This window comes from Pungitius pungitius, chromosome 1 (assembly GCF_949316345.1).
Source record: "Pungitius pungitius chromosome 1, fPunPun2.1, whole genome shotgun sequence".
In the NCBI taxonomy this organism is placed as follows: domain Eukaryota; kingdom Metazoa; phylum Chordata; class Actinopteri; order Perciformes; family Gasterosteidae; genus Pungitius; species Pungitius pungitius.
This window is the reverse complement of record NC_084900.1, coordinates 25,442,306-25,455,614: the sequence shown is the minus strand read 5'-3', so window position 1 is coordinate 25,455,614 and position 13,309 is coordinate 25,442,306. Positions and strand designations below refer to the sequence as shown.

The 13,309-nt window shown below is 43.3% G+C and overlaps 1 protein-coding gene across 2 annotated transcripts in view; it reads right to left on the bottom strand.

Moving 5' to 3' along the window:
* sema3h (sema domain, immunoglobulin domain (Ig), short basic domain, secreted, (semaphorin) 3H) overlaps positions 1-5,271 on the bottom strand; it is a 177,607-nt gene extending 172,336 nt beyond the window's left edge. For both annotated transcript variants that reach the window (XM_037456950.2, XM_037456951.2), the window contains exon 1: positions 4,833-5,271. In XM_037456950.2, coding sequence (XP_037312847.2) covers positions 4,833-4,932 — 100 coding nt within the window. In that variant the 5' untranslated portion in view covers positions 4,933-5,271. The remainder of the gene's footprint in view (positions 1-4,832) is intronic.
* Between the last annotated feature and the right edge of the window lie 8,038 nt (positions 5,272-13,309).

Sequence of the window (13,309 nt, the reverse complement as noted above, 5' to 3'; positions counted from 1 at the left end):
ACTCATTTGCATTTACATTAATAGTTGGGCATTTCTCCAGAAAGACACAGTTTTAGCCTGAATAACGACCGCCACATATAATCAGCGGTGTGGAGGTCAAAAGTCGAAGCCGTTGTTTCCACTCATAGAAAAGCAACTCATATGATTCAATTCAGATATTCTCCGGTGCCTGATTAACGTTAAATGTCCTTGGCAAACCAATTCACTAAGTGAACGGTGTATGAATAAAACATGACGTTCTACGTGTGGGAAAACAGGCTCACGTTGACTTAATAAAGCATCCAAAGGTCCTCCGAGGCCTTTAGAGGAGCTCAGCTCTGTGATTGTGACGGTGAATCTTTATACTGCCATGCAGCAGATACGAGTTAAAGTTAAAGAAGTAGCTGAAGTTCTGTGAGAGACGTCGAAGCGTGAGCGAAGTCTGTATGCAAGCGTGTAGAAGACCATCCCATGAATGTGTCCTTCCATGTTTACCTCCAAAACTGTATGAATTACCCTTTCTGCCCTTGTGTTTGCTTCATAAATGGTATGAAATTGCTTTTATGGGAATGTGTTTGTTCAGGTGTACAGTACTTGTGTGTACGGAGATGGTATCTCTAACTGCCATCTGTAATGAAGACAAATGTGTGTGTGTGTGTGTGTGTGTGTGTACTCCTCCATGCGAACCACGTGGAGTTTGAGTGAGTAACTGGAATAATTCAGGAGGTAAGCCGACATGTATTTAAGTATTCAAAGCTACATTTTCTTAACGTATGACGTTGTTTGGTGAGTCAGTTGGATTTCCTTTCACCCATCGGAACAAATGTGTCAGACGATGAAAGGGCTTCTCCCTCTCTCCCCCTGTGAGACTAACAGCTCTGAATGTCACTAGATTCTCCTTCTGTTCAGCCTTAAACTCACAAAAGCTAAAAGGAAGAAAAAAAACTGTCAGAACCATGAATGAAGTACTTAATATGCAAAGTAATTAAATCAGTTATGTTAACAGTAAGCCGACAATAAGGACCACTTGCTGGGTGAGGAGGGGGAGGGGGGGGGGGGGGGGGTGTGTGCTTGGCTTACTCACTGACAGCCCTGTCGCTAAGCTAACGGATGGTGCACACTTAATGGTAAAGTGGCTGCACGTGTCCCCAAAAGAAAAGAAAAGAAAAGTGCATGCAACATTTGTGGGCTGCTAGCACTCCCAGACCCATCTTGGGGGGTCGACAGCAGCGATCAGGGTCCTTCACCTAGAGGTCAATGGGTCGAAACCATCTCAGCTATCGGTGCTCCAGGGAAGTTCAAAAGACTTTGGTGACGCCGATAACGCAGCAGGAAACAAAGCGGCCCTCGTGGTGCAGAGGAGCCCGGAGGGAGGAATCCTTCTGAGATGAGACCAGAAGCAATTCATTCATTTCGTCAGCAAGATCAAAAGAAAAGAAAGAAAGAAAGGAAAGGGTCTTCCTACGTGCTCCGCTGATCAAAACGTCGGCGCAGTCTGACTCGGTGGAATTTGGGGTCCAGCCCGAAGGTTCCAGTTTTGATCGTCAGTGGCAGCACAGTGGCGTACACAACGCAACACCCTGAGGCGACCAGCTGTCCTGGTACCATCTTGATAAAAACCGTCCTCCTCTGACTTGGTGACTTTGAAGACATTTGATGTACTCAAAGGACAGATTTGGAGGTCGATGGCTCAAAGCCAGTCACTTTCCGGTAATGGAGGGCCCCACCCTTTGAATCCCCTTCAAAGTGTAGTGATGGGTTGCAGAGAGGTCACTTTGCTCTCCAAACCTACAATACTTTCTGACACATGGTTGGAAACCCCCTCCGTGCTGCAGACAAAGGCCTCTGAGCACTGAAGCGTTGCGGCTTCACTGCATCGAGGCTTTTGTCTCGTGTAACGCGTGTTTTCGCTGATGTTCCTGTTCATCCATTCATATCCATTTGGGTCGTCTCTGTGACATCTACAACTAATGGACAAGGCACTGGGCAATTGAGGCAGGGATTTGTGGGTTTGACTTTCCTTCGGGGTGCTGCAGCGGTTAACTCATCAGATAACTATAAGGAATAAATAAATAAATAACCTTGGAATAAATGTATACGACTGGAAAACAAAGACGTCTAAAAATAGTGGCTTCTCTACATTATTGCTTGTGTCTCGTGTCCCCTATGTGATCCCTGCTCTCCATTTTCATTTTCATATCGTGGATGTCACTCCGTTGCCTCTGAAGTTAAGTAAGTGGTGTAGAGGGCGGCTGCAGAAAAGTAGTCTGCTCATTGGCATCTTACAAAGTTTATTTTTGTACTAACCTGAGTTCATCCTTCAAGCCCCAGTGCTCAGAAAGCTTCGGCCTCACGTTTCAACCATGCATGAAACAGGTGAGGCTTTTCTATGTCTTTTATTGAGGTGAAGAAGAGTTTCTCAGCCAGTAGAGGAAATTAAAATGTGAAAATTCAGCTTAATTGTTAGTTTTTTTTGGTCAAATCAAATTTTGAGCACAAGGCACTTTTTCCCTATTATAAAATGGTCCCCCTGTTTACAGAATGATTACTGGAGACTGAAACAGAGTTTTTTGTCAGAATAACCACTACTTTTTTATATTCTAGATTTGTCTTGCTTTCTATATTATGCCGTTTGTTATCGTATTTATTGAATTGCTGATCTGTAACTGTAAATAAATCCATTTCATTTAGTTTGTAGACAGCATATTTGTGTTCTCTCCTTGTCATTTGGTTTCCTCGCTTCACTACATCGTTTTCCACGCAATGCCACTTTATTTACAGTGGATTCCTGCTATGACTTCAAAAGCTGAAGGAAAACCAAACGTACAGTATCTTTAAACTGCCGAATAACCTCAGTCGTCAAAGTGTTTAAGTGGGCCCAAAATCCCTTTCTAATTACAGCCATTCCCCGACAAAAACCAATCTCCTCCCTCTGTCTGAGAAAAGCCTCTGTGGTGATGGGAAGGGAAATGACCACAACATGGAGCTCCCACAGAGAGAGCGCACACGCACACACACAGACGTAATGGTGGTCCCAATCCCTACACACGCCTCACATATTTCTTTCTGTTCTCTTCCCAAAGATGAACATTCTGCCTGCTGTAGCCATAAAACACACACAGTCAAACAAACGACCCTTCTAGTTCAAAGCCATCAGCGGAAACACAACACACACACTCAAGGACATGCAGACACATACTTCATGCATGCTTACAAAGATACACACACACACAGGCGACTTTATACACGCTCACAAAGACACAAGGACACACACACACACACACTCACGGCTACTTCAGCAGCTCTCCACATTATCACATTCAGCTTTCATTAGAGCTGAATTCCCACCTGGGAGAATCTGACGAGGTTTCCCTTTTCCCTCTCTTTCCAGGTCACGGTCGGTTGACTTCAACCTCATCACGTCCCCTTCACAGAGCCTTTGTGTTTGGGCTTATGTCAACATGTGTAATCAGTTTGTTTCTTAAGCCATGGTGTCTCCAGTAAACACGAGTTCATGTGAGCGTAACTAAAGGCCCGGGTAGCTCAGAGAAGTTTTTAATTTGAAGGTGATTCGTTGTGAATAAGGCTCAGACTCACACCAAAAATCTGGTTTCAATTAGCATATGCAGATTTCTGCTACCTCATTAGTTTTGACTGTCACAGTAGTTATACCCAAACGACAGAAGACATGGCTCAGATGCTGTCTGCAGGGTAGGATTCACCAATTCAAAGTCCCTCAATTCTCCCTCCCATCCTCCAGTGATGCGAACCTACGCATGTGATGGAAGATTGGACCCATGTGCTCCAGTCCAAAACCACACACAGGCATCCAAACTGTTCAACGCCGGTAACGTGTTTGACAGCAGCATGAATAAAGAGAGGCAGAACCACATCAGAGTACATAGCCAATGTATCCAGGAGCTAAATAACTGTAATTACACGTTGAATGAATGATGGAGTTTCTTCTTCCATTTTTTGAGCTTGTGTCTGTCTGTGTGTGACCTCGGCCTGGACTTCACCGTGATGCACAGAAATAATTCATTTGATGCTGATCCGGATCTTGGACTGAAGCCATCTGATTATTATTTATTTGTTAATAACTGGGACAAAGAGACATGGACACTTGATTTCAAATCCCCAGGGGGTTCCGTCCTGTTGGAAATAACAGGGACAATGTATTTTGGCGAGAACCAAAATAGCTGAATTTCAAAAGAAATGTGAGAAAACTCAGATGGATGCAACTAGGATCCAAACTGTCCTCAGCCAACATCTACGGACTAAAGAGACACAGCCGCTAAACTTTGACCCCGGTCTACTTAGTGTCATAGTGTACGCACAGTTATCAGGTGTATATTAGTACAGAATATGTGCAGCTTTTCACATCAGTTGTACTTGTACAAATAAACACAGTTTACACATAAGTTGAAATAAATAAATGACTCATTTACAACCTGTGTTTCTTCTAACCCCCTCTGACTTTATATGGCAATCCTTCTGAATATGTAATCCAGGAAACTTTCTACCGTTACGAGTCCGTTGTAGTGAAAATGAGCACTTAAATGATGCCCCATTTGATTGGCAATATGAATCATATGGAGCTTATTGCAGAGGGAGGGCTGTGAGACAGCGGGGGGGACAGGAACCAAACAGGTAGAGGCACGTGGAATCATTTGTGATCCACATGTCGCATATCACACGGGCAGTGAGGGAAACGGAAAGATGAGGAGAGACGATTCACCTGCGCGAGTGTTTGCATGTGTGTGTGTGTGTGTGTGTGTTAGAGAATGACAAGGCAACAGATGCATGAGACAGTGAGAGCAAAGAGAGAGCACTAGTAACAAAGAGCCTCTTACCGGAGTGTGTAAACTGCAGTCTGGGTTGAGATGCTCTCCATGCCCCCACTAAGGAAGCCCCTAAGTGGGCCAGCAGGAGCGCAGTCAGCGGCCACTTCATCGCTGCTCCTCACGCACACAAATGCAGGCCAACTACAGTAACAAGTGCCCAACTCAGTGTGAGCCCAGATCTCAGCGTTGCCAAATCCAAAGACACACACTCATGCACACTCAGACAGCTACACGCACACGCTTGGTCCAACCAAGTGTCGCACCGCTGACCAACCAAAAGTCCAAGTTGCAAAGATGCTGAATCCAAACAGTTGTGTTAGTCAGGCTTCAATAACTCCAGATCCTGAAAAACACTCGCAGCTCCTTAGACCAGCGCTCACACACTTTACCTTCTGTGAGTTTGTGTGTTTGTATATCGTTTTCTAGCGCGTGCGAGTGTGTGTGTGTGTGTGTGTGTGTGTGTGTGGGCTTCAGAGTCGTCTCTCCGCTGCCTCCTCGCAACCTGACAGCTCTCTTCTGCTCTGTCTCTTGTCCCGGCTCCTCTCTGCATGTGACTGCTCTCACTCTCTCTCCCTCCCTCCCTCCCTCCCTTCCCCTCCCTCACTCTGTCTGGGAGGCGGAGGGAGCGAGATCCCAGATCATTGTGGCCACCCTGCAATGCCGGCATGCACGCCTATTCATTTCTTCCTTTGGGAAAACCTAGTTAAAGTGGAAACAAAAGAGACGAATCAGCTGTCACCTTTTGTCTTACTCTCACTCTCTCCGTCTCTCGCTTCCTTTTGCCCTCACTGCCTTGAGTACTTGGACTTTCACACAACACGTTTTTATCACCCAGTGTTCTCCCAGCAAAAATGAAACGCAGTGAATTTCAATAATGCTTGATTTGCCCGGAAGAATAACAATTCGAGAAAAGTTAAACAATAAGAAGCCAGCAGGCTCCTGCTTGAGGACCTCAGACCATGTGAAGGTCGATGCAGGGAGAGCCACGCAGTGCATTACAAGTAACATGTAATCATTAAATCAATTCTTAAAAACAAATCTTCTCCTTCACTCCGTCTCTTCAGTCATTACTTTCAAAGGCTCCACTCCCAGCCCAGAATGCAATCACTAAAGCGTGTTCCTCTAGCGGTGTTATTTTCATTAGGAAGCTGCTCGCTGGGGTACGGCAGCACAGGCACCGTCTTTCCCCAGCTTTGAGTTCAATAGTAGGCTAACTGAGACAATTTATTCATTCTCTGGGATAAATAATGAATTTAGGTTGCTGCAACCTAAGAAGTATACAGTCTCTCCATGGATTTCTGATTCCTAAATGATTCATTCTCCAGACTTGTTTGCTATTGTATATTGCATAATTAGAGAGAGGTTTTTCTTTGTTTCAGTATCACCCAGCAGTTTAATTAAAAGATTAGAAGGCCCGTAACCTGGTGTTTACACAACCTCGCGTGAAGGCAGATCTCAGCGAACCGCTTGTTAGTTAAGTTACCTCATTATTCATCAGGAGAAGAAGAGGTTTCCTCTTGGTCCCACAGACTGACTGATGGCACCTTTTAATCCAGCTCAACAAAACTCTGTTGTTCCCTAAATACCTACAAACAATATGTTGTTGCTTGTTTGAATGAACAACACATACACTTTTAGTATTGTCATCATTCTTATTGTAATATGAGTTTTTCCTGCTTACCTCTCACTCTTTTGGCTGTGGCCTTCTGGCGTGGCCATCGTCCTGTTCTAGGATCACTTGTCAATCAAACTTTGTTCACTTTCATTTTCAGTCCTGCATGTGACAAGAATACGTACAGGAAACATACGATTCAACAATCTTGGCCACAGCAGAAAATCTGCAAAGAGTCTGTTTTTAATGTTGAGTGTAGAAGTGTAAATGTTTGCATTGTCTGATTTACTTGTTTAGTCAGTTACAAAATGGACATTTGACCTATTTTGCTATTACTCTGAGGCATTATTCTGACAAAGTGCTGCCCTTTGCAAAGATAATATATAGTCTCGGAGACTAATATTATAGTGTTTGCCTTTCATGTGAAATTCCTCAAATTAGAAAACACTGGTCAAGTAGTTTACATTTTTCATATTTAAGTTTGACAATTTTCAGTGATAGCACTGCAATAGCAAAGCCGGAAACTGTGGGTGCACCCTTCATCATTTGAACATGTGAGTCAATGACTCACGATTCCCTGAGTCTCGTTGCGTGTCTTATGCCGGCACAGTCGCTAGCAACAAGAAGCATCATTCAGCTTGATGTAGAGCCAAACAAAAGCCACTCCTTCTGCTGAAGACGCCATGTGCATCACATGTGAGGAGAAAAGATTTAACAGACTCATAACTTTCACCTCTACCTTAAAGCTCCCGCCATAAATCTGATTTACAAGGAGGTCCTAAACTCCCGGGTCATGGAGACGGGATAATTACAAGCTTTTCGCCAACTTTACCTGATCAGTCAGCCTGTTAATTACACCTAATGGCCTCCCGGGAAGGGTGAACAAAAAGGCTTTGGTGTTGTCTCTGACAAGTGACGTGAGTTCGTGAATTAGCGGGTGAGCTCCCGCTGTCGTGATCATTACTGGCCTCAGATCCTGCCGCTGCCATTCTGTGCAAACCACACAGACACTCTCACACACATCTATTAACTCATGTGCATTCACTGTGATTGGTAGGTTGAGTGAGAATCATTTAATGAGTATCTCATTGTCCTCTTGTTGTTCCCTCTGCTTACTTTCATGAGGTTTGCGCCTCCTTTTCAGGCTGATATGAACCCTAATGTAACCAATTCAGTGTATACAAGTATCATATACAGTGTATATGATACTTGTTGTCGGTGTAAGTAATTTGGTAAGAAGAGACAAAAAAGCATTCATTGAATCATACGGGATTTTAGCTTGAACCACCCTATACTGTTCACTTAAAATGTTGTATAAATGCATTTTAAAATGTAGTATATGTACTTTAAGACTTAAAGAGTCATTTTCTTATTAGAGATGAGAGTGTTAGCAACTGGTTGTCTTGTCTTGAGACAGCTAAAAAGGAACAGGTGAAGTGATGTGAGTGATGTGAATTAATATTATTTGTCTCTGACACAATAGTTACAGCATCCAACAGTACCATTAAGAGGTGATGTGAAATAGTATTTATCATGGGGATAAGGTGGTAGTCCTCAGCAGGGAAAATACGGTAAATGTTAGAGTTATTTTATTCTTGAATGTCTTGAAGGCAACAATAACTGCAGGGTGAGATAAATTAAGATTACCAAGTCTAAAAATAACATGAGTTTGAACGACCAAAACCTTACCCAAATGTACTTATTGACCGTTATCACGTGTGTCTCTCACGAATGAACTGAGGTAATAAACACGAAGCACGCCACCTCACGCGGGCGGGACTCTGCTGCCATCTTACGTTTCTTCCCGCCGCTTACCTCATTGAAATCTCGCGCTCAGGGAAACTGAATTCTCACGAGAACTTCAAAGAGAGTAAATCCAACGAGACTTTTAAAAAAAAGAAGTAATTCTGACTGCGCATTTAGCCGAACACATACCTATATTAAACCTGCCACGATGGTTTCAGCGTCACAGAAGAGAGGAAGCGACTAACACATCTGCACGTGAGATGTTGTAATGACAGCATCATATCACTAGAGGCCAGCGTATGACTGTGTAAATTCAGAATGCCCTGCCTAACAGAGCACAAGCTTGCATTCAATGCGGCAATGTTTAGGACATTTATATATACATATAGACGTGTAGAAAACAAAGCGCAGTTGAATGTTTGCTTCCCTTTAAGCTGTTTTGAGAGCAGGCATTATTTTACTATTAAAAAAACTGAGGGAAATATTGAACTAAATCTAAATGCTGATGTTCAGCCTCTGGTTGCTCTTGGTAACGTTAGAAATGACTGGTTGAAATGACACCTTGAATTACCTGATGTATTCTTTACTCTAACGCATTTTGGCGTCCTTCCTGCTGTGAATCACAAATGGATTTAGATTGTGAAATTGGTTACATAAAATAATTTCCAGACACAAAGATGGTGTTATTTATTACAATTCACATAGTGTATCGTGCAGAGTGTTCACGTACATGGTATTGTTAGCAGTCATTGATAATGTATTCGATTACAATGGTTTTTTCTTTAAGGGCTACATTTTTATATATATTTGCCATCTGAATTAATACCCTGAGAATCGTATGGATTTGAATTCTTCAGCAGACGCGAAGTCCTTCACGAGTGGGTGTTTTGCGGGGAGTGGTGGGTTTGACTGATCGTCCTGCACGCTCCCGTCATGATGTGTTGGAATCTTTCTTGCGGGGGCGCGGCTGTCGGGGGCGCGCTTGAAGATTAACGTTTTGAACCTTCAGTAAAATATAACCAGCACTGTGGCCGAGTAATCTCAGAGATCCTGAGAAACTACATTTTGCGGTTAACCCTGTTTTTATATGTGTCATGGAGATTATAAACTTGTCTCACCAGAGGAATCGTCACAGATGGGCGTTGTGTTTCGGTGCAGACAGCCTAAAAATAAACTTTTGGAATCTACAGAGTAGGTGGGTGTAGGCGTGACTCACTATCCTGGGGCAATCCTTTTCACAGCCACAATGAGAAAATACACATCGGACAGCAAAAACAGTCCCATCAGTCCAAAGTCATCACCGAAGATCGTCTATTCGACGATGACTAACACAGTAACAGAGAGAAGCTTCACTCTCTCACCCAAATGCAGCAGCATTGTCTGTAAAATGAGGAAAAATCACTGCAGACCCTTCATAGGCATGAGGCATGATATATATATATATATATATATATATATATATATATATATATATATATATATATATATATATATATATATATATCCACTATATTTAAATGCACTGTGTTTTATTGTGAACATATTGTTAACATTAACATATTGTCATCTGTCTTCTATTGTCATCTGTTGTCTATATACAGTATATATATAAATATATAAATATATATATATATATATATATTACATTACATTATATATTACATCGACATGGACTAGTCAGTGGATCCGAGGATCAAACTACCGATCTTGTAATTGAAGGATCTCTGCTCTATGACTGAACCTCAGTCATCTACATTGAGAGCAACAAATATGAAGTCAAATTGTGAAATTGTCTTACTCAGGTTTTCATTGCAGACTTGAAAAGAGAGAACCCTGAAGATAGGACCAGGCGAGCTATGAGGCAAGGGATAAAGCTTGAAATTGGCAGAAATGTAATGTCATCTCTTGTGTTTGTCGTTATTGAAATGACAAATTCCGTGATTGTTATTTGTTAATGCTTTATTCTCTCAGGTCGACCACAATGCTTCTCTTTTTTATCTACTGAGAATGGAGCCTTCTCAGAGCTAACGCATTGCCTGTCTGGGCCTTTGAATGAGCTTTAAAATCTCCAGGACTCTGGTGGTGCGCTGCAAAGCGGCAGAGTGAGAGGTCTGTCCCCGTCTCCTCCCTCGCTGCACATGATAGACTCTCCTGCATCCCGCCCCCTCGCTCATCTCGCTCCCTCCCATTGGACGGCCTCCCCATCCGCTGCCTTTCATCCCATTGGATAAGTCTGGCGGGTGACGAGCTCATATTGGTTAAAAATAGTTGGGCTCGCGAGAGGCTAAAAATAGACCGGTATATAAAGCCGGCGGTTGAGCTCCACTGTGCGCTGTTGCTCTCCGGCAGGCCGACGGAGGAGCGGCCAGACGTGCGGAGAGGAATCCAAAGGGGAGAAGCCACGTCTCCGGGCGTCCTCCTCAGCGGCGTCTCTGCCGGTCATTCCTCCACCAGTGCTGCCTCACAGGCAGCCTTGTGTCTTACACGATGCCCGGCCACCAGCTTTGGGTGGAGTAGCCGGTGACGAACTTCCTTCCTTCCCCTTTGACTTCATGTTAAATGTCTCTGGAGGAAGCCACAGATTCCACCCCCCCCCCCTCCCCTCCTTCATGAGTGGAACAGTGTAGAATAGTGATGGGTGTCCCTTACAGAATAGCTGGGACTACTTGTTGGTAAACCACCAACAAGAGGCCTCTTTTGATTTTAGAATCATCATCCAAACCCAAGGGCGTGTGTTTGTGTGTGAGTGTGTTTGTGCGTATGTGTGTGTTTAGACTACGTGGCTGCACATGATGTGAATCACTAAGAAAGATAGCACATCACACGTGGAATCTCTGTGACGTGTAATGACACCATCTTTGTGCCTGATGAAATCACAAATAAACCAGCGCTGGAATGTAACTAAGTACACTTGATCAAGTACTCAAGTACACATCTACCAATCTAATTCTCACAGGTAATCTTTTCCTCCATAACACCTACTCATAGCTAAAGTTACTGGTTAAACGTTTCCAAACCACTGTTTAGCGGAAGTAAAGTTTGTCCAAAGTGGATGATTCTGAATAAAATAAAAGATGTATTCTGACATGGATTAACTGTTCCATTATGAGTTTAGACCATTTTAAAGGCAAATACAGAATTTTATAATGCATTGTCTTCAGAGAGGTGTGGTCCAATACCTTGTTTTAGGATGTAAAGCAATCACACAGATTTCCCCTTTTGAATTGAGAGGTAACAATTTACTTCTCATTAGGCCGATAGTGAGGCGTTTCACTGTAAGGTTACAAATGTCATTTTCACAGAGGCACAGACTGACTTCTTGTTTCCTCTCATACCCGTCCACACCTCCTCCTCTAGCACACCACACAGACCTCCTGTAGCGCTGTGAATGTATGGGGCCAATAACTTCAAAAAGTTCACAAACTTCACCCTTGGATCTTCTATTTAGAAGATGGCTGTAATGATCAATTTTTCAGCTTTAGCTCAAAACGACTCCCTACAGATTGTGCTCGCACAATTCAGGACACTTGAAATACCCTCGTCATGAATACCAATACTTCCTCCCTATCGTGTCCTCCACACTGCAGTACTGACATGTAATGTAATGAAGCGAAAACAGAAGGATGGTTTAATCTGTTTAAAGCGGTATCAGACACATATTTTAGACACTGTCGGGACCAAATGAGTTGTGATGAAGTGTGAGGATGTATTTCTTTACCAAGAGATCACCGAGTGCGCCGTCCTGCTCGTACATCCACTTTATTCCTGGATTTTCACGCCTGCGCTCGGCCCTTACGCAACTGCTGTGGTGCATTGTGGGTCCCAGAGCAGGTCCAAAAGCTCAGAGCTTCTCGATATCACTCCACAGCACCCAGCATCGGCCCACACAGGCCACGAGCGCCTCGCCTCGGCATCCCACACAGCGGCTCCTCTTCTGGCACGCCTGGTGGTTTGTGGTGCAGTGAAACAGTCATCGGAAGGAGCTCCGCGCCACGCAGCAATGAGCTTATGAGAGGCTCGATTTAGATACATTGTAAGTGAATTAATCAAAGCAGCAAAGCAGAATGTTCATTTCTACAGGCAACGACATCAGATAGAACAATATACACAAGAAAATAGAATAGTGAAAAGCAGTAAAGCGTTTTCACAATGAAGGTCGTCGTATTTGCTGGGCCTGGTTCATGATCAGACGGGGTTCTGCGTTGCATCTCGTCCAATCAAAGGGCTGTAGAGATTTTATTTTTTAACAATCTGCACTTAAAACCCCGAGCTTCATCCATCACTGATGCAAAACAACCCACAAGCACAATTATTTTAAAACTCCGTGTCAAGTAGAAAGGCAGTTATTTCTTTCATGAATCCAAAATGTGGAGCGTGGATGAGTTAAAAGGGAGCGGACTACAACAGCATGACGCTCAACGAAATGCAAAAGATCAGAATTACAAGTATTTCATCCGGGGTTGGAAGTCTCCAAAGGACACTTTGCTGCCTGTTCCTTTAACTCTTCATATGGAGCATCATTTGTCACTTTACGTGGTAACAGTGTGTCATGTTGTGTTTGGAAGCAACTCATCTGTCGCTAGGCATTCGTAGTTCATGTGTATTGATCCAAATTAACAGCTGTTCTCACGCCGCCGAGACCACAAGAAAGAGGAGCATTGTGTTATAGAAAGTCATTTATTACACAAACCAAAGCTAGTTTACAAATACAGTTTCCAGTCTTGTGCGTGTGTATAGTCTAGTATGAACAAACCCACATTCTATATTTACAGACTTCGCATACAGCTCGTTTTTTTCCGGTTGCTTGGTTTACATCACGGCTTCAGCATCCAAAATTAGGATTTTGAAAATACGATAAAGTAGAAATAAAATTTGTACATAAGGAGACTTATTGTTTTTTTTTTTCCTTTGTCTTTTTCAGCCAAGTTTGTGTTTACGAGAAGACAAGCCGGCGACGCTCAACACAGGCAGCCGAGAGGCCGGCCTTTCTCCTGACTGCCCAACAACAGCATTTGGCAGCGAAGATTGACGGGTCCTTACGACAGACTGTAAATCATCCGAAACAATTCAGGTAAAAGCACAAAAGAATGAACTAAAGCGAAGACACGTAAGCAGTCCCATAGTCTTC